Source organism: Engraulis encrasicolus, chromosome 3, assembly GCF_034702125.1.
Source record: "Engraulis encrasicolus isolate BLACKSEA-1 chromosome 3, IST_EnEncr_1.0, whole genome shotgun sequence".
Classification (NCBI taxonomy): Eukaryota; Metazoa; Chordata; class Actinopteri; order Clupeiformes; family Engraulidae; genus Engraulis; species Engraulis encrasicolus.
This window is the reverse complement of record NC_085859.1, coordinates 48,388,958-48,408,957: the sequence shown is the minus strand read 5'-3', so window position 1 is coordinate 48,408,957 and position 20,000 is coordinate 48,388,958. Positions and strand designations below refer to the sequence as shown.

At 44.0% G+C, this 20,000-nt stretch overlaps 3 protein-coding genes across 5 annotated transcripts in view; 2 read left to right on the top strand and 1 right to left on the bottom strand.

Moving 5' to 3' along the window:
- dapk1 (death-associated protein kinase 1) overlaps positions 1–8,081 on the top strand; it is a 108,210-nt gene extending 100,129 nt beyond the window's left edge. For both annotated transcript variants that reach the window (XM_063195566.1, XM_063195567.1), the window contains exons 25-26: positions 2,441–2,629; positions 5,807–8,081. In XM_063195566.1, coding sequence (XP_063051636.1) covers positions 2,441–2,629; positions 5,807–7,213 — 1,596 coding nt within the window. In that variant the 3' untranslated portion in view covers positions 7,214–8,081. The remainder of the gene's footprint in view (positions 1–2,440; positions 2,630–5,806) is intronic.
- Positions 8,082–11,605: 3,524 nt separating this feature from the next.
- On the top strand, positions 11,606–16,334 carry ctsla (cathepsin La). The gene is made up of 8 exons (XM_063195565.1): positions 11,606–11,720; positions 12,676–12,811; positions 12,914–13,036; positions 13,216–13,368; positions 14,389–14,613; positions 14,994–15,162; positions 15,481–15,598; positions 15,733–16,334. Exons 2-8 carry the CDS (start codon positions 12,689–12,691, stop codon positions 15,830–15,832), a joined length of 1,011 nt encoding a protein of 336 aa, XP_063051635.1. The 5' UTR covers positions 11,606–11,720; positions 12,676–12,688; the 3' UTR covers positions 15,833–16,334.
- Positions 16,335–17,310: 976 nt separating this feature from the next.
- Positions 17,311–20,000, bottom strand: part of LOC134446237 (fructose-1,6-bisphosphatase isozyme 2-like) — a 13,578-nt gene continuing 10,888 nt past the window's right edge. For both annotated transcript variants that reach the window (XM_063195563.1, XM_063195564.1), the window contains exon 7: positions 17,311–18,234. In XM_063195563.1, coding sequence (XP_063051633.1) covers positions 18,046–18,234 — 189 coding nt within the window. In that variant the 3' untranslated portion in view covers positions 17,311–18,045. The remainder of the gene's footprint in view (positions 18,235–20,000) is intronic.

Below are 20,000 nucleotides of genomic sequence, written 5' to 3'. Positions count from 1 at the left end.
GGTTTCTCTTGACACCATCTGTGCAGCGCTGTTACCTAGCTCCTGACATATTCTCTCGCTAATGAGACAAGCACCTTGTAGCCTTGCACGCTTCACATTTGCTTTCTCTATACTTTAACCTCTCACACTGCCTTCCTTACTCACACCTGTGTGCTTGTGTGTGTCTGTGTGTGTATCTGTGTATGTGTGTGTATCTCTGTGTGTGACTGTTTGTGTATCTCTGTGTGTGACTGTTTGTGTGTCTCTGTGTGTCTCTGTGTGTGTATGCCACCTGTTCACAAAGAATTGCAGATTTTCAGCATGATTAAGGTCTAAGGTCTGCCTTCTCTCAGATTCTCTCTCTCTCTCTCTCTCTCTCTCTCTCGCTCTCTCTCCTCTCTCTCCTCTCTCCTCTCTCTCGCTCTCTCTCCGCTCTCTCTCTGCTCTCTCTCGCTCTCTCTCGCTCTCTCTCTCTCTATCTCTCTACATCCATTGCTTGGTTAAGCCTCATGTGTATTTAATACAGCATTGCCGTATAGTCACTCAGTTTACCCTCTCTACATATTGTTCCATATACCACTTAAATCTCTGGTGACACACAACGAGCGCTAATATTTGCTGTCTCGATCTCCCTCAGGCCTGCGATCCCATGACATTGCCCTCAGTGAGTCAACACCCAGAAATTGAATGCTAGAAATTGATTTCATTCCAATCCTTGTTTTCATATATATATATCCCCATCATATAACAATGAACTCTTTGAGATGTGCTCACTTTCTCTCCGTCTCCCTCATGACTCTGCTGCCGGTGAAGATCCTCCCTTCCAGAAATTGATTGCAGTCCTCTCTTATCCTTCTTTTCTTATATGGGTCAATGAGGTTTTAGGAGTAGCACACGTCAGGGTGTTGCAAAGACTGCTAATGACACTATTGTATGTTTTTTTTGTTTGTTTGTTTTTTCAGTGGATTATCTAAGAAGCGTATTCATTGCAGTACATTAATTACCAATTACTAATTAATAATAATAATACTAATAATAATTGTATTTGTATAGCACTGTATCATACAAGGCATGTAACTCAAAGTGCTTAACAAATGGGAAAAAAACATCATTGTTAGAGATGGATTTAAAAGGAGAGGTATAGAGGAGAGGCAGAAATAGCAGGAAGGCAGAGGAAGAAGAGATAGATAGAGATTGTAGAGTCATAAGGTCAACGTAGGTTAGGACCAGGATTCTTAGATGCGTAAGGTCCATAGTGGCTGGGCCTAGCACAAGTCATAGATAATTAATTTATGGCATTAGCTGTTGTACCAACTGATGTCTGAGCCCCCAAAAACCGTAATTGACCCATATAGCAATATCATATCACATTAAAATGAACTCCTTAGTGACATTTGTCTCTCTTGCAGCTATGGTCCCTTGACAGGCTGTGATTTGCTGTTGGAGAAGATCCTCTTTTAGAAATTGATTTAAATTCCAAATCCACTGTTGATTTCTTATATACTGTGCAAATTATCTATTTGATGACTTTGATGATTTTGCTCTTGGTGTGTAATTCCAAGCCACAATTGCAATGAAATGACAGTCTTTCTTGAAATGGATTTCATTCCGCGCTGATTCCTCCATAAGCGTTCTGTCCATATGTTTTCCACCACATAACAATGAACTGAGACACAATAAGCTCTAACATTTTGCTGTCTCCGTCTCTAACCCAGGCCTGCGGTCCCATGACGCAGCAGTCAGAGAATGACCTGTTTCTATACATTTGATTTCATTCCAACCTGATCGTTGTTTTCTTATATATCATACCGTGGCGTTTGGAGGTTGGGTTGCGCACATCCAAAAAACAATTATCCAGGTGCCAGACAAAAGTGGTAGACGGTGTGATTAAGTGGTCCGCACACTGGGCATGAGCTCCATAAAATACATTATTACAAGTATTATTAAATACTTTATTACATTATACAAACGGAAATGTTTCGATCAACCTTTGAGATCTTCCTCAGGCGATGAGAACAATGGTCTGAGATGACTTGCATCACATGACCTACAGATAGGCTTCCTGGCAGGTGAGCACACCCTAAGGTGACAAGTGGCATAACAGTCGTGGCCTAGTGGTTAGGGAGTTGGTCTTTCAATCCAGGGGTTCCAGGTTCGAATCCCCCCTGACCTCTCCCTACATCTCCATCCATGGCTGAAGTGCCCTTGAGCAAGGCACCTAACCCCACATTGCTCCAGGGACTGTAGCCAATACCCTGACAAATAACAACTGTAAGTCGCTTTGAATAAATGAAAGCGTCAGCTAAGTTTAATGTAATGTAATAACATACGTCAGAGGCTGGAGCTCATTCCCAGTGTGCTGACCACTTCATCGCATTATACACCATACCACCACATAACACTGAAGTCTTTCGTGACATTGTCTCCACTGACTGTATCTGCATCTCCATCCGTCTCCCAGGCGTGTGGTCCCATGACGCTGCTGTCGGAGAAGATCCTGACGGTGCTGCCCGCCTGGAGGAAGCAGAACGGCCCCAACCAGCTCATGTCCTGGCAGCAGTTTGTGCTGGACGTGCAGGAGCAGATCAACCCGCTGGTCAGCGAGGAGGACCTGAGGGAGATCGCCTGGCAGCTGCACAGCATGGGGGAGGTGAGGAGAGACTCCACGCCAGCTGTGGGGTGTATGTGTGTGTGTGTGATGTTGATGTTGTATGATAAAGGAGGAGCTGAAGTACACTGCAGCTTGTTTTTTTTTGTTGTTTTTTTTTAATTCAGTGCAAACAAGTGACCACAAATTTCCACAGTGGTTGTATGACCTTTAGTGATGGGCCGTCACTGACGTTAACGTGCTGCGTCTCTTTTTTTAAAAAAATATACCGGTACAGTATTTTTAGGGGCTTTTATGCCTTTACTTGACAGGACAGCCCGAGATGGCGACAGGAAGCAAGTGGGACAGGGAGACTGGGTGGGATCGGAAAATGATCCTGGCCGGACTCAAACCGGATTCCCCGTGGGCATGCAAGCCCAAATGTGCGGGGACTTACCACGCTGCGTCACAGCGCCCCCTGCGATGATATGAGACCATTGAGAGTAAATAGATAAATTCTATTTACTCTCAATGTATGAGACTCTTATGGGGCGATGAAGAAAACACTGCCATTAATCTATTCTCAAAGTTAGGTTGGGAGTTGAGTGTGTCTTGGGCATGACATCACCGCGATTGAGTGAGTGGCAGTCGCTTATAGACTTACCTCCAATCGCTTATCCTTTCCATCGCTCGCAATAGCACAAAATATGAACAATGTCTGCATGCTGTAAGGGGTTGTGCTTTTGTGCTCGCAATGATTAGAGCCCGATAAACACTCCATGATACCTCACGCATTGCATGTAACAGAAGAGTGGTGTTCCCGAACCTGTTTAAAACCTTGCCTGTGCCATTAGTTGCGTATCGTTCCCCTCTGTGCGAATTAGTAAATGTGCATTAGTTGCAAAGCATTCTGTGAGCTAGTTCTAATTAAATGTATTTCAAAACTCATGGCTCACAAAATGTTCTTGTCTTCTATCTATCGGATGAGTAACGGTACTTATGTGACACAGTGAGAAAATGTTCAAACGTGTGTAACGGTTGTCGCGTGTGGTAAAAAGTTTGCCAAACGGAATTCATTTCAAGTTGTGACTCTTCCGGAATTCTGTGAAGAAGAGTCGGAGTTACTCATGAGATATAGGGTTACTATAAGTAGCCTACACTCTTGTGTCTGGCACCTGGCTGGCAGATTCTCACTCTCACTCACTCTCACCCTTTTTTAACAGTCAATAACAGATTCTCTCTCTCTCTCTCTCTCTCTCTCTCTCTCTCTCTCTCTCTCTCTCTCTCTCTCTCTCTCTCTCTCTCTCGCTCTCTCTCTCTCTCTCAACATAGACTAACTTTCTCAAGCAGTCAGAGATGTATTTTGGGAAAAGGTGGTGAGCCCTTGGTCTAATGCGCCACCTGCCTTATGATACCCCATTCGAAAGGCATACTTCTGTCATTACTTCAGCACATATGCGTACATACTTCAGTCATTATTTCTGTAGTGTGCATATTCTGAATGAACCATTTTAATCTAGATTAATATAGCTCAATTTCATAATTACAGTGAGGTTAATCTAGGTTAATAAAAATAATCAATGTCCACCCCTTATGGCATTCATTATATCTAACTATTTAAAGTTTTCATTTGTTTCAGATATTTAAGTTTTATCTTTTAACCGACATGTTTCGACTGTGAAACTTCCGTCTTCATCAGAGAGTCATATGGAAGATGGGAGACGGAAGTTTCACTGTGGAAACAAGTCAGGTAAAAGATACAAATTTAACATGTCTGACTCTGAATTGATGTCACAATGGTAAGTAACAACATGGAAATGTTAGCGCTGAGTAAAAGAAAAAGTTTCAGCTGCAGTGCTTCATGCTCCAGCCTCTCCTTTATACTGACACTGTCCTACTGTGAATCCCCTCCTAACCTATGTGTGTCTGTGTGTGTGTGTCTTTGTATCTGTGTGTGTGTGTGTGCATTTCTGTGTCTGTGTGCGCCCTCCTCAGCTGCACAGCATGGGAGAGGTGAGAGATGGCCTAAACAAGCTGCGCGTGTTTGTGTGCGCGCATGTGAATGTGTGCGCATATGTGCGTGTATGTATACGTGTCTGTAGACGTATCCTCTTCTGCATGCCTGTGCCTGTGCACTCTGCAGCATGCATGTGTGAGCATGGGAGAGACAGCATTGTATTGTAAAGGACATGTGCAAAACCTACCACCAGGTGTCACCCTTCTCCCATTGATAGGCACTGTTTGTTCATCTGTAAACTATTTGCACTTTCAGGGAAGTTGTTTACTGCGGAGACTCAATGACGTGGAATGCTTACAGGAGTCTGTGTGATCTCGTACGACTCGAAGTCGTGCGGGAAAAGGCTTTTGTCCAAGTGGATCACATTTTTAGTCATAATCTATTCTATTACCCTATATAAACTCTATAACATTCAGTATGCCGCTCACTGTAATCACGTAAACAAGTGGAGTCCTAAACTACATGGTTTCCTCAAAAAAATTTGTTTAATGCGCTTGAATATCTGACTCTGGTGTAAGTCTGCTTAAAGATTATAGTTTTTTTCACACTCTGGATTGAGGGTAGGGGAGGAATAATACTAGTCATGTGAGACACCAAAACAGCATGTGCATCTTGTGACTGGTTGGGGCTAATCCAGCCGTGCACTGCGGTGTCAGAAGGCAGAAAGAGGGGGGGAACCTCTGCTATGCACGAGCTGGTCTGTTTACACGTTTTCCTACTGACTTGGTGTTATCACCAGTAAACATTTTGGGACATTCATCAGATGACCAGACGACATCAGACTGTCCTAAATAGCCTATGTCTATGTTTTTTATCTGTCCCTACTTAAATAAACTGTTCAATCAGTCAATCATTTTGAAAATGCTCATGAATAAACGTTGTAGATACCGCACATACATCATTCACAATCACATGTACTTTTATGCACTTGGAAAATTAAAATCTTGGATCTTGAATCCTAATCTTGGGATAACTCATTACGATTCCCTCCTTGCCACAAATCACTTCACATTTGTGCCTCTGTTTACATCCTCACAACTCCACTCACCTTAGAAGCGCCATACAATTCACTCCTTTCAACCTCCGACGCTCGTAAGAGATAATCATGTTACCGTGTTTGGTCTGTGTGTTTACTTCAATTCACTACGCTATTCCATCTGAGTGTGTGCGTAATTAAATCATTGTGCTTTTGGCTGTGATCCCTCCTGTCTCTCCCCCTCCAGATCAACCTAATGCAGAGCGAGACGGTGCAGGACGTGGTGCTCCTGGAGCCCCGCTGGCTCTGCAGCACCGTGCTTGGCCGCATCCTGTCCCAGGAGACGCCCAAGGCCATCCACCACTACCGCGGCCGCTACCGCACCGAGGAGCTGCAGAGCCTGGTGGCGGTGGCGGAGGGCGAGGCCGACGTGGAGGAGCTGCTGGGGGTGCTGGACGCCATGGACGTGTGTGCCCGCGACCTCGGCGCCCCCGGGATGGTGGACGTGCCCGCACTCATCCGCACCAGCGGCTTCCAGCGCTCCTGGACCGAGGAGGAGGACGAGGAGGAGGAGGGGGGCGGCGGCGAGGGCGGCAACGCTCTGCTGTACGGAGGCGTGCGCCTGGTGCCCGCCGAGCACCTGGCGCCCTTCCCCTGCGGCCTCTTCCACAAGCTGCAGGTCAACCTGTGCCGCTGGAGCCGGCAGCAGCAGCAGAGGCCGGACGGGGAGGAAGGGGAAGCGGGGGAGGGCGGGGGCGGCTTTAACCTCTGCGACGACATCAGGCTTTGGACGAACGGGGCCAAGGTGTCCCTGGACGGCGTGGAGGCCATGGTGCTGCTGGTCAACCACGGGCAGGGCATCGAGGTGCAGATCCGTGGGCGGGATTCGGAGCGGGCCCGTTGCTGCGCCCTGCTGGACACCATCTGCAGCATTGCGGAGGGCCTGCTGGCCACCACGCTGCCGGGCCTGCTCACCGTCAAGTATTACCTGAGCCCGCAGCAGCTGCGCGAGCACCTGGGCCCGGTCATGATCTACCAGCCCAAGGACTTCTACAGGGCGCAGGACCGCAAGGAGAGCTGGCTCATCAACACCATGGGCGGCTACAAGGAGAGCTTCAGCAGCATCTTGGTGTTCGGCTGCACCGACGTGCTGCGGCAAGGCAGCTTAGGAGCCCATGTGCACATCTCGGACGTGGGCCTGCTGGCTCGCCGTAAGCTGTGCCGCATGCTGGACCCACCCGACGCGTTGGGTAAAGACTGGTGCCTGCTGGCTATGAACCTGGGCCTCACCGAGCTGGTGGCTAAGTACAGTGGGTCAGCTAACGGCTGCAGCCCCAGTGCCAGCCTGGCCGTGGCTAACGGTATTCCTAACGGACCCACTTCTTCCGACTCGTCCTCTTCCCCCTCACCGCCGCCCCCTAGCCCCACGGCGGCGCTACTGCAGGAGTGGGGCCGCCGGCCTGACAGCACGGTGGGCGTTCTAATGACCAAGCTGCGGGAGTTGGGCCGCCGCGACGCTGCAGACTTCCTCCTGAAGGGGGCGCCGGTGTTCAAAGTCAGCCCAGAGGCGCTGGCCACACCGGATGGCTACCCGCCCACCTGCAACGGCGGAGGCACCTCCTACAACTCCATCAGCTCCGTCATATCGCGGTAGAGCAATGCAGGCAGGAGCGGGTGGACAAAGTCTTAAAATGTGCAATTCCAGTGGAGCAGGATGGAACTTGGTGTAGTCTTTGGCCCTTAAATATACAGTACGTACGGACATGAAGGCACGAGTATGTGAAGACTTTTCATGCTTTGTGTGTACATCCACATTGCTGTCTTAACAGTTCGAAGGTTTTAATGTGTCATATGACCGGTAGAAAGGACATGTACACCTGCAAAACCCCTCTATTCTAATCAGTTTCTTCTTGCCATCAATTCATATTTCTAAATGCGCTACTAAATGTTCTCTTAAACTTTTCAAAAACAAAAGAAATTTAAACGTCCTATAATCCCAAAGGATTCTCAAAACGTTCCTTAAATGGTTTTAAATGAAGTTTATTTTTCACCGTTAACCTTCCCACATGATTTCTGGCAATGAGGATCGCAGATTCGAGGTCAGAACTATCTGGTATAGAATATTTACATCTTGAGTGCCTTTTTATCTTGAACTGTTGTCAAAGGGCCGCCTTTTTTATTTTAGAGTTAAAAATTGGACCTACCCTCTACCTCCACAAAGCGACCAGCCATTTGCATTACTCTGCATGAGATGACTGTGGCATGTGCCCATGGTCAGCCAACTGTGTTTGTACTTGTTCAGTCAGAGGCTGAGAGTTAATGCTTTTACATGTTCAACACATTTTACATCCTTACACATCCTCTTTTTTTTGTTCATTTTCTAAATTGGACCCTTGGCGTGTGGACATACAGTCTGTCAGTGTACTTTTCGTAGTATTCTGTTGCCTCCGAAACAGACCTACATACTGGTGTTGCAAACATAAAGGTAGCCCATCCTCTAGAGATACAGTAATTTTTGCCAATTTATTAAAAGTTTTCACACACTGGGAGGAGGAAAACACATGAGCACACTCCAATTGTAGCACATACATAGTAAGACACAGGCAGAAATTAACTCTAGCTAATTTGCCAACTGCAACATCAGAAGAGCTTAACTTAGCTCCAAAAAATGTAGCTGTCTAAAAATGACCAGTCACCAGTCACAGTTATAAGAAATCCAGAGCACAAATATTATTTACTGACTCAAGAGCCAGTAAGCCATTTCCACATTAACTGATATGTTGGCATACAAGCCGGCCAGCTTGATCCTTTTCTTATTATTTCTATAAACACATCAAGGGATAAGGACATAATATTTTTTTTAAAGATGATGGAGAATGGGGATAACATTCCACATGCATAGACCAGATGTTTTGCAAAATTAGAATGTTCTCTGAACTTTTGTGAACTAGTCAACCGTTTACAGTCATGTGCCTCCTTATTTCTTTTACCAAACTGTTAAATTTTTACTGGGTTGAGTGTACGAAGCTACATGTTCTGGAGTCTCTGTCCACATCCCTGGAGAGTCCCTCTACCCTGTCAAACCTATACAAATCTGTATTTCTCCCCAGACATTTTAATCCACAGCTTGTTGTAAGCTATAATGCCACTGATTTTTGCACTGATCAAAAATCAAGCTCACTAATCCAAAAGGTTTTAAGAAATGCCTAATTGAAATTTTTTACTATTATTTTCAATATTTATTTAATTAAGTTGACAATATTATTCTATGGCTGAGTTATGGCAACAGCAAAAAAGTTCTTCAGTGGTGAAAGAATCCACTGTATCTCACAACCCTACTGCAGTGTATTTTTTATTTTACCCTGTTATTATTTTGGTTTACAATGGTACCCAGGCCAACTCCCTGTCATATTGAAAGCATGTGAACAGTGAAGAGCAGTGAAGTTTTTAATGTCCATCAAAGGGATTGACTGAGGACAACATCGTTATCTGCACTGAAGGTACTGGGAATCCATTGTCTCTGCACAAAATGGCAGCCGTAAAGAGGAGTATTGCTGATGCCCAGAGGAAATGGTGTCCTGGAGTCCCCAAGAAAGAGAGAGATTCTCTTTTGTGAAGTAGACTGACTAACTTGTGACTTGACAACTTCTCCAGTTGCTCTGTTTTTTCTCATGAGCTATAATGTTCTATACTCCGCTTCATGACGCCAAGCTCACCTCCCTTCATTCCACCTGATTAGTTTTGATAACAATTTTATGCTGAATGTACTGCATCCGAAGGACTCCAATAGTCGTTGGACTAAGCAGAAAGAAATCTTGGCTGACCCAAATGCCACTATGAGTGTGCCACTTGACAGAAAAGACACTTGACCAGGTGAAGGAAAAGACCTACCAACCTCTCTTATAGAAAGCCGAAACAAAAACAAAAAAAACTAAAAATATATATTATATATAAATATATACACGTTAAAGGGAACTAATCAAATGGTGTTTTTTCTCATTCCAAAAGGCACATTTTTCTATTGTGGTTGAATATCAATGTTATAATGGATCTTTCTCGCTTTTTGTGTCAGGGTTTTCCCTCTCTTTGTCCACCAGTGGTTCTCTCACTTTTTCCCCCTTGTGAGGCTCATGCTATTTGCTGTCCATTTTAGGAAGAAAAGGGGGAATTGTATTTAATAATGTCTTTGTACAGTCATTCTCTTTGCACATGACCGTTGGTTCTATTTATATTATGTTCTTAAAGCATGTCTCAGAATGTAATTTCCTTAATACGTAGTACATTTTTTATAATAAATTCTTTATGCCAAAATGTTCTGCGTATGTTTCACTTCATCCTCAGAAAACATATCCGCAGATATACTGTATGTCTGGTGCAGTCCCATGCTTCAATCTAGAAGATGCGGTTTTAAAACAAAATCCTTAAAGATTAACATTGGGGATGTAACTTAGCAACCCAGAGTACTCTTCACTGTCCTCAAGTTTTGTAACATCATTTGCCTTCACATGAGCTGTCTTTGCAGGAAGCCATCAAGCACAGCAAAGCACTTTTAGTGGAACATTGGTGACTTGCTTAAGTCTCGAGTTTCTCTGAGCGTTGGGGTGTGGACGTGTTAGCACATGTCCTGGATACACAGGTCAACAAAAACTCCTTAACCTAACTCCCTTTTCCCATCAGCTTATGCTTCTTTATCTCATCCTTGTCACAGTTCTAAGACAAAAGCTGACGTCCCTTCAAAAGCCATACTTAACAGTGTTGCCTGTTAACCCAAATGAACAGTTAAAATTTTATTCATCTAATGATTTCCTTTGAAGATAAATTAAAGTGGCATTGTTATGTTAAATATGGAGAATGAATGATGTGTATTCTGGTAATGTTTGAGCATCAGGCATATTTGCAAAACGGCAGTCTGACATGAGTGGAACTCTTCAGACTTGGGGTCTTTCCTTTCCCATTTCACATACAGCCTTATCACACTCTCGCTGTATGTGATCTAGACCTGTTGCATGTACAAATCACTCACAACAAGAACATTAAGATTATCTTTGCACCTAATTGACAAATCATGTAAATGTAAAGGGCATCTCTGTGGCAATCAGAGTTCATTGACGTGTAGGCCGAAGCATGGCGTAGGCCTAAATCAAGTCACATCATTAATGGACACTTCTGGTATTTCAAGTTAGTCAACTGAGTTAATGTGGTTGCCCTGAGTAAGTAAGCTGTAGGCTTATCTTGTCTTAAAAAAATCTGATGCAGCAATACAAAATCACTGACTAGTCATGTATAATGCATTAAACTTCCTCCATGTAGGCATATATTTTAATGGCCTATGGATTGTTTACAAACTAACCTTAATATAGCAACATTTTTGTTTATTCAGGGTTTTTTTTTCTTGTTTCTTTTTCTTGAATCTTGTTTGAGAAAGTAACAGACGACTTCCTGTTTCTATCTAGTCAAGTCCACAGTTCATTCTGACATTATCAAAAGGCTTAACAGCATCATGTTAATGCAGGAAGGAGAGTTGGAATGGCATGTTTACAGGTAAGCTATGCAATGTTGTGGATTATGTCACAGTCAGGTGACATGGCCTACAGGTAAGTAGGCTATTGGGCCTGGGCCTAGGCTACTGCAGTGCCTCATCCATGACATGAAGTTCAGCACTCATTTCACTATCAGTTTATTTACTTCACAATTATGGCATATAGTTGTTCAACTAATATCTTAGAAAGATAGAGTAGGCGTCATTCCAAATTACACTTCTGCGAGGAAAGACTTGAAATGGCATAAGGGCCATATAATTAACTTAACATCAAAAGACTTGGAAATCATGACAATGGTTTAGCCTTAAACTATTTTGGTTTCACAAACTATGAGTCAGACAACAAAGTGTATGGAATGCAAAGCGACTGAATTTGAAACTTTATTGCTTAGTTCTGTAAATCGGAGGTGTCTGTCTGGAAGTTCTACTGGATTGCTTTGTTTAGAGCGATATCACGTGCTACCTAATCACATGCTAGGGTGACTTCACATGGGCGGGATCAACAGCTCACTAGTCAGCCAATGAGAAAATACACGATTATTCATTCGTGAACAGCTTTATAAATTGGTGTTTTCTTTCAAGCTGAAAAACACATCCGATTTGAACATCTAACAGCTAGGAGGTGAGTAAAAAGACCTGCTATTGCATTAATGGATATGCCGCAATTCTTCTTGATTTAATTTCATCCCACTGGTCTTAGGTTACTCCACTGTTTTGTTTATCCGTCCGTGTTGCATTCCATTTTAGCTAAGGCTTGCATTTATAGGCTATTTACGGTCGTCTCTGTTGTGTTAAATCGGCAACCTTTCTAAGTAAATGAAGGTCTATAGGCTACATGTGTTTTAGCTGTTCAATTCATCAGTAATTCATTGTTATTTGAGTAGGCTATTGTACGCTCTTCAATGTATTCCAATGGGATTGTGTTTGTCGTTTGTTTGTCTGGGTGAAATATCGCCTAAAATCTCGCCACCAGTATCCCCAGTCCTAGTCCATCGGTACGCTACAAAGTAACGGGATGTGGATTCTAAGGAACTACAGGATTATTTAGTATCACTTTTATTTTCGATTTCCTGGCGACCGAGTTCCACTTCCAGGCCTTGTTTTGTTTCTTGGAAGCGTTTCAACTGCTGGATCCGCCCGGTCCCGTGACTGGAGCGAACAAAGCGCACCATCTTCGCAACGATACATTTGTCTTGTTGAAAAAGTGGCTGATATACGTTGGTCTCACAATGCTGTGTTTGTGCAGTAGGCTATTTCATATTGCTGCTGGGTGTTTTTTGTCGTGAGCTATAGCAACACTCAAGTCGTCTGGGCAAATTCCAGTCGACCGCAGTGCCGATTGTTTTCCATGAACAGTATGGTACAGTTTGTCCCCACTAGAAATTAAATTCCTTCGTTAAAAAAAAAGTTAGTTCGTGTAAACATGCGCTTTAGTCAGTTTTAATTGTAAGGAAGGTTTTAAACGCAGCCAAGCGAGCACTAAAGAAACGTTTGCAAGTGTTGCCTAAGCACCCTGGCGTGATTCAGCAGAAAAGTGTTGACCAGATTCTCTTATAGCCTATTTTTTTCTTTCGCAGATCATATTGAAGAATGTACGTGGCGGCGGTGTTCACGTTGTGCCTCAGCGCCGTTTTGGCCGCACCGAGCTTCGACCGGGAGCTTGATGATCACTGGAACCACTGGAAGTCTTTCCACACCAAAAAATACCACGAGGTAAGAATCTATGACATTGTCTTGTAGGAGCTAGGTCTAACGCGCATGTATGAAGTAGCAGGAATTCACCAATCTAAATGTCCACTTGCATTGTGTCTACAGAAAGAAGAGGGATGGAGGCGAGTGGTGTGGGAGAAGAACTTGAGGAAGATTGAGATGCACAACCTTGAGCACTCCATGGGCGCACATTCTTACCGCCTGGGCATGAATCATTTTGGGGACATGGTGAGCAAGGAGCTGAATCACTTCCTAATTGCAACATGTTTTACTTTGAAAACGATCTGAGCTAGATGGTGCTCTAAATGGCATAATTCCCAAAAAGTGTTTTTGTCCTTCCTGAGTTGCTTGCACCCTTATCGGCTGTGGTGTCAAATGGCTCAAGTGAAATTATTTTTGTTTTTCAGACACATGAGGAGTTCAGGCAGGTCATGAATGGCTACAAACACAAGGCAGAGAGGAGAGTGAAGGGATCCCTGTTCATGGAGCCCAACTTTATTGAAGCCCCCAAGAAGATCGACTACAGAGATCTGGGATATGTGACCCCCGTGAAGGATCAGGTAATACACACACACACACACACACCATAACGCTTTGCTGTAATGTTTGGGTGATCTGAAGAGGGCAGGAGAAGCTCCTCCCCTAGCTATATATATAAATAGGACATCAACAGCCAGCCAACGGGTCCAGAGTTCCACCATGTTTATGGCACACTGACACTGTACTGCGTGTCATTGAAACTAGTCCAGCCAGTCTATTCCAAGGAACAACATGTACACAACCTGTAGGTGTGGGTGTTTACAGCCCATAAGCAATGCTGCTGATACGCTAGAGACATTGGCAGATGCGTGCTGTTTGTTATTTGTTAATTATTAAATGCCACAGCACACCATTTCTGCACCTGTTTTGGCTTTGAAGGTCACCATGTATTTTTTGGCTTATATTATATCTTGTATGACTTTGGTGACCGTGTCTTGGGTTTTGACAAGTTTGAACAACCTATGGATTTGTTTGCCAAACTAGATTAAATGCAAATGAATGCACGTGTTCTTTTCCCCATGCAAACAGCAACGTTCCATAACGTCACGTGCCTCGTCACTGAGGCATAATGGAGTGGCAGAGAGTTTGTCATTCCTCTCATTCTCTTCAAGTCAAGTGTACTTAATTGTCAAAAATCTATGTAACAGGGTTAGACACTGTTAGACGTACAGATTTTTAACTCCTGGACAGCGAGGAGGCCTACCCCTACCTACTCCATTGCAGAAACACTGCATGCATGTTTAACCAAAATGCAGTTTTGCATGTGCATATTTTTGTTCTACCACGAAACCCACTTATTGTAAGTCTCTGTGTTTGTCCTCCTCACGTTCATTACACTAAGCTGACATTTTTATCCATGGTGACTTATGGTGTACAGGATGTTGGTTACAGTCCCTGCAGCAGTATGGGGTTAGATGCCTTGCTTAAGGGCACCTCAGCCATGGAGTGAGGTGGGGAGTAGACGTGTGGGAATCAAGCCTGCAAAACTCTGCCTTGTTCGTATACCCCAATTTATGCATATCTTTCTGTTCCCCCTGCAGGGCGAGTGCGGTTCCTGCTGGGCCTTCAGCACCACCGGGGCCATGGAGGGCCAGCTGTTCAGGAAGGGCGGCAAGCTGGTGTCCCTGAGCGAGCAGAACCTGGTGGACTGCTCCCGGCCCGAGGGCAACGAGGGCTGCAACGGCGGCCTGATGGACCAGGCCTTCCAGTACATCAAGGACAACGGCGGCCTGGACACAGAGGACGCCTACCCCTACCTGGGCACTGTAAGCAACTGGTTTATTATAGGTCCACCTCTGGGTACAGTGGTTTATCATGACTACAGGGTTCCTCCAGACCTCCTGTCAAGCAAATATTATTTGCAGCATTTTTTATCCCTGAGAGTTGCCAAGTCAAAACTCAAGTGTAGTCTTCATTGTAGTTCCGACCAGTAACATGGAGGCATTTCATAGACTTGGGCTAAGGATGAAACTAGTGTATCTTGGCATTAACCCATTCCCATTGAGCCATTGGGACTGCTCCAATTTGTTCTAAATACGTTTGAATGCTCGAATGAGACCATGACCTTTAAAATCTATTTTAATAATAAAAAAGGAAGGATGTTGGTTTAGTGGTTGAAATGTTTGTTTTTAATGTGTGTTCACAGGATGATCAGGACTGCCACTACGACCCCAAGTACAGCGCTGCCAATGACACCGGCTTCGTGGACATCCCCGAAGGAAAGGAGCGCGCCCTCATGAAGGCCGTGGCTGCTGTGGGCCCTGTGTCTGTCGCCATCGACGCCGGACACGAGTCCTTCCAGTTCTACCACTCCGGTGAGCAGAGCCTCCCTCCTTTCTTCCCTCTCCTTCCTGTCTTTTTAGACTTTGCTTTGTCATGACCTGCAGGTGCCCACTGCATCACAGTCTGATGGCCTTTTAGAATGTGTTGTCCAGATTCAGACTATTAGATTATTTCACATCCCTCTAAGTGCCTGCCTACCAAATCAAGTTTAGTGCGTTCCATTATCCAAATGGGCGATTGAAAATTGCCACTCTAGATTCCGGTCCACATCAGTGTTTTCTCGCTCCTCTTCTGCGAGTGTGAGTTCAAGTAGGGTGAAGTGTTCCAATTTGCCTTGTGTCCATCTGCAGGTATTTACTTTGAGAAGGAGTGCAGCAGCACGGAGCTTGACCACGGTGTCCTGGTGGTCGGCTATGGCTTTGAGGGTGAGGATGTCGATGGCAAGAAGTACTGGATCGTCAAGAACAGGTAATGGCACTTTCACTTTCGTGCCACTGAATTGCAACACAGTGCATTTATTGTTGTAGTTGCTATTGTATTTATTGCATATGGACACCCCAAGTTGACAATTTGTGCGTCTTTTTGTTCTTGTCCCCTTGCAGCTGGAGTGAGAAGTGGGGTGATGAGGGTTACATCTACATGGCTAAGGACCGCAAAAACCACTGTGGCATCGCCACCGCCGCCAGCTACCCACTCATGTAGACGGACCACTGAATGCACCGACACTTTTAGACCACATTTCGTTTTGAAAGGACCGCTCCTCCGTCTCACTGGCTCACTCGTGAATTTCAGTATTTTTTTTGGCTTTTTTTTCATACAAAAAAGGATACAAACATGGAAGTTCGAAAACATGCCATGACGTGTTGGACTGAAATGCACTAAAGTCTAAGGGAATAATGGGCCTGTTGAGTTGTGGAGCTATGTGTTTTTTAGACTCCTGCTTTTAACGGCTGCTACCATGTCTGAGCCCCCGCAGGTTACTGCTGCAGGGTTCAATGTTTGTTTGAAAAAAACACACACTGTTTTATTGAGGGAATTAACTTTTTTTTTTGGTTATTGTGCCACCTTGATTTTTAGGTTTTATAAATTGTTTTATGTAAATATGTGTACTTCATACTACAGAAGTGTCTTTTATCTGTCATAGGCCTGTGTATAAATTGTTTTCTACCTCTTAGCACGGTCAATTAAAGTTTTAAAAACTTAAGTCTTCTCTGTGTTGGTGATTTTTATGAGCAGGCAAATGTCACTGGTGTATGGAATACTTCTTTGGTATTCACTCTGGGTTGAGTCTAGATTGTCTTTACCAAAAGAGAACTGACTTAAAAATAACAGAGGGTTTAGTTTACTTTACAGACATGTCATAGATTTTGAATGGGCCAACCTTTTGTCACAAAACAAATGTTTTGGAAATTAAGAATTTTAATTTCATTCAAAAGTTGTCACTCAAATTTGGCAGTAACTACTGACAGCCAAGCTTACATTTCCATAAAACTAAGTGCAATTTGTAGTATTATGCTTGTCTGCTAGAAAAATTGGGAGGTACTTAGGATGTGTAGGTCTTTTGAGAATGGGAGGCCTTCCTCAAAGCAGACCATTACATTGGTGAAACCAAATACTAGTCTTTTGAACTCTTCAAGCAAAGCTTTCTTTGCCTTTTGTATGCTTTCTTATTTTGAGAGATACTCCAGGTTGAGATTATTGTTGCGATGGATCTAATCACAAATTCAACCTGATATACAGACACTTTGCAGTTCTGTGGAAACAGAACACTCTGTCCTACCCGGCCTTTGCCAAATACTTCCCGATATCTCAGACATGAATGCCAGCTATGGCCTGCAGTTGGGCAGAGGATATCTCCCCATGTTTACTCCCTGCCTACCTACTGATTCAACCTAGCATGTTGCAAGTAGTCACTGAACACCGCACACCCCACTCAATGAAGAGGGAGAGTGCAAGACATGAAGGATGGCACTCTGTGTTCTAATGTGGCCAATGTTCTACCCACACTTGTGCTCTAGTTTCCACAAAGCCATAAAGACGAAAGTGCAGCTGCTGGAAGTAGATCATCGACTTCACGTGACATTGTTTGTCTTTGTTTTGTTTCCTTTTCCTTTGCTTGCGGCCTTTTATGCTCACATAGTCACTAGAGTAGTAGTACCATCATGTAACAGGAGACACAGTAAGAAACATGGGTAACACTTTATTCCATGGTTTGTTTTGTAGTGTGCCTTGCCTACATGTATCAACATGTATTACCATGTACTTACACTCTACATACCTATGTCTTCTGGTACTGTGCAAGTACACAAAGTTACATGCAGTTACATACTGTTAAGCCGTTCCTAAATAATGTAACGGACAATCAGAGGTTGAAAAGGTCTGTTAGGTCTATCTGTGATTCTATCCATCATTTAACAGGTAGAAGTACAAACAAATGCGGATTGTATTTCATTCTTTTAGTTATTGTTTTGGTCTTCTTGATGAAAAAACAAAGTTGTTGAAGGCTTGGGCTGAGAAAGTAAACGTTACAGTGTAAAGTCATGACTTATAGAGTAGGGCAAATACTCTTCTAGAGTTAAATTAACACTGCAGGCTTTTATACGGTGTAGTAGTTACGGTACATGATCACTCTGCCACTGATATGATAACTGGACAAACTTTTGCCCATGCTACAGCCATGAGTGAATCATGAAAAACACAATGTTGTAACGACGAAAGCCAGGATGAGTTGACTTGGGCTGAAACATAACACAGTAACTTTTGCAGTGTCAATTCAACACCAGAGAGTAGGGTCGACTAGAAGACTAGTTCATGCCGACTCTCTGAGTGTTAAATGAACACTGCACCATTCACTGTGTAGTTGCATGCTCACACACGAATATGGCTGCTGCCGCTCCTGCTGCCACTGCATCTCTCTACTTCTGGTGCTTCTTGACGCAGGCCAGGAACTCATCCACGTCATCAGGGGAGCCCACGATGAAGGGCACCCGCTGGTGGATCGTCTCGGGCTGGACGTCCAGTATCCTCTCGTGGCCCGTGGTGGCCTTACCCCCGGCCTGCTCTATGATGAAGGCAATGGGGTTGCACTCATACAGCAGCCTCAGCTGTCGGGAAGGGAGGGAGGAGGAGCACAGGGAGGGGGAAGTGTTGTTACGAGAAAATTGGACTAAAAGTGGGTAAGTAAATGAAATTAGTCACACGCACGCACGTGTACATACATACACACACACACACACACACACACACACACACACACACAGTGGTCACTGTGCGCACTCTATCAACTTTCTGGCACAGCAGAGATAAAGCAGTGGTAAAGATAAGGTGGGAAGAGAAGAGTGCTGTGGGGAACAAAGTTACTACCAGAGAGAACTGTGTGGTTTACATTCAATGATCATATAAATGAACGCACCAATGGCTGCTTGGTCAATACACTTATAGTCTACAGGCTGACAACATTTTTACAGACAGCTGATCAATTAAATTAAATATTTTTGAAAGAACATAGTGAAGAGTGTGGCATATACTGTATAGGCCTTTTTGATTCGTCTGTTTTTGTACAGAGTTTAAGTTTTGCAACAATGCCACACATGTAACATTGTGTATTAGCATGAGACATAAACAGATGGTTGTTGTCTTTTTAAAGACCATGTTGCATCACACGCTCCTCTGATAAGCACTGTTAGGTCAACAAGGGCAAACCCTGCAACAAACAAATAATTCAGATGGCCAGGGTCGGATTAGGATGGCCAGGGGGCCCTAGGTTACAGGTTGCTGTGGGCCCTCCCCCCCTGGCGGGCAAATTTCGCCACAAAATTACATAGTGTCATAATTGCAAGCTTTAAAGGTACACCGTGCAGGAAATGGCCAAAAAAAAGGTGCGGCAACTATGCTGCTCATTCAAACTGGGTTGCCTATTTTCCCAAATTTGATCTTTTCATGAAAGTTCACTCAGTGATAAACTAACATTTTCTAGTATGGCCCAAGTACAGTCACTTTTGCAGCTAAAATGGCTATTTCTGGAAATTCAAAATGGCGGACCATGGAGAAGATCCCCTTTTTCACGTATGAAAAGTGCAATTTTTCCAGTCATATTGAATACTTACAATTTGATGGTGGTGGTAAGTATTCATGAAAAAGGTAACATTAGTGAATGGGTAGCATGCATTCTGGAAATAAACAACTAAAACTCTTACACAGTGTACCTTTAAGGATAACATGTCTGAGTAGTATTGACAGGATTTAAAACTGTACTCAACACGACAGATGATTTTTTTATTTTTTTTTACAATATTGCATCTTGTCCTAATTCTGATTGTTTTGGGTTTTTTTTACATTTGGCCAATCAGGGCTCCTCTGGCAGGTGGGGGGCCCTTGGCTGCAGCCATGTCAAGCCTGTGTATTAATCCGGCCATACAGATGGCTATTTATACAATTGCTGACCACTATCCATTTACAGACTTACTATTGTAGTCTATTTGCATATTTTGAATACTGTGCAGCAATAGACATTCCTGTTGTTGTTCATGTTAATTAGAAAACATTTTGTAATGAATAAAATAGACGTTGTAACTGAATAAATCTGATATTTCAATGGGAAATCAGTTGCAATTGCAGTTCAGTTGAAGTTCACGGATCCACCCTGGCCACACACACACACACACACACACACACACACACACACACACACACACACACACACACACACACACACACACACACACACACACACACACACACACACACACACACACACACACACACACACACACACTAGTATCATGATGACCATGACTCGAGACTTTCATGGGGACCGGTACCAGTTGCGTGCTTAGGTGACGGACTGCATTGGGTAATCCTTCCTCTTGGT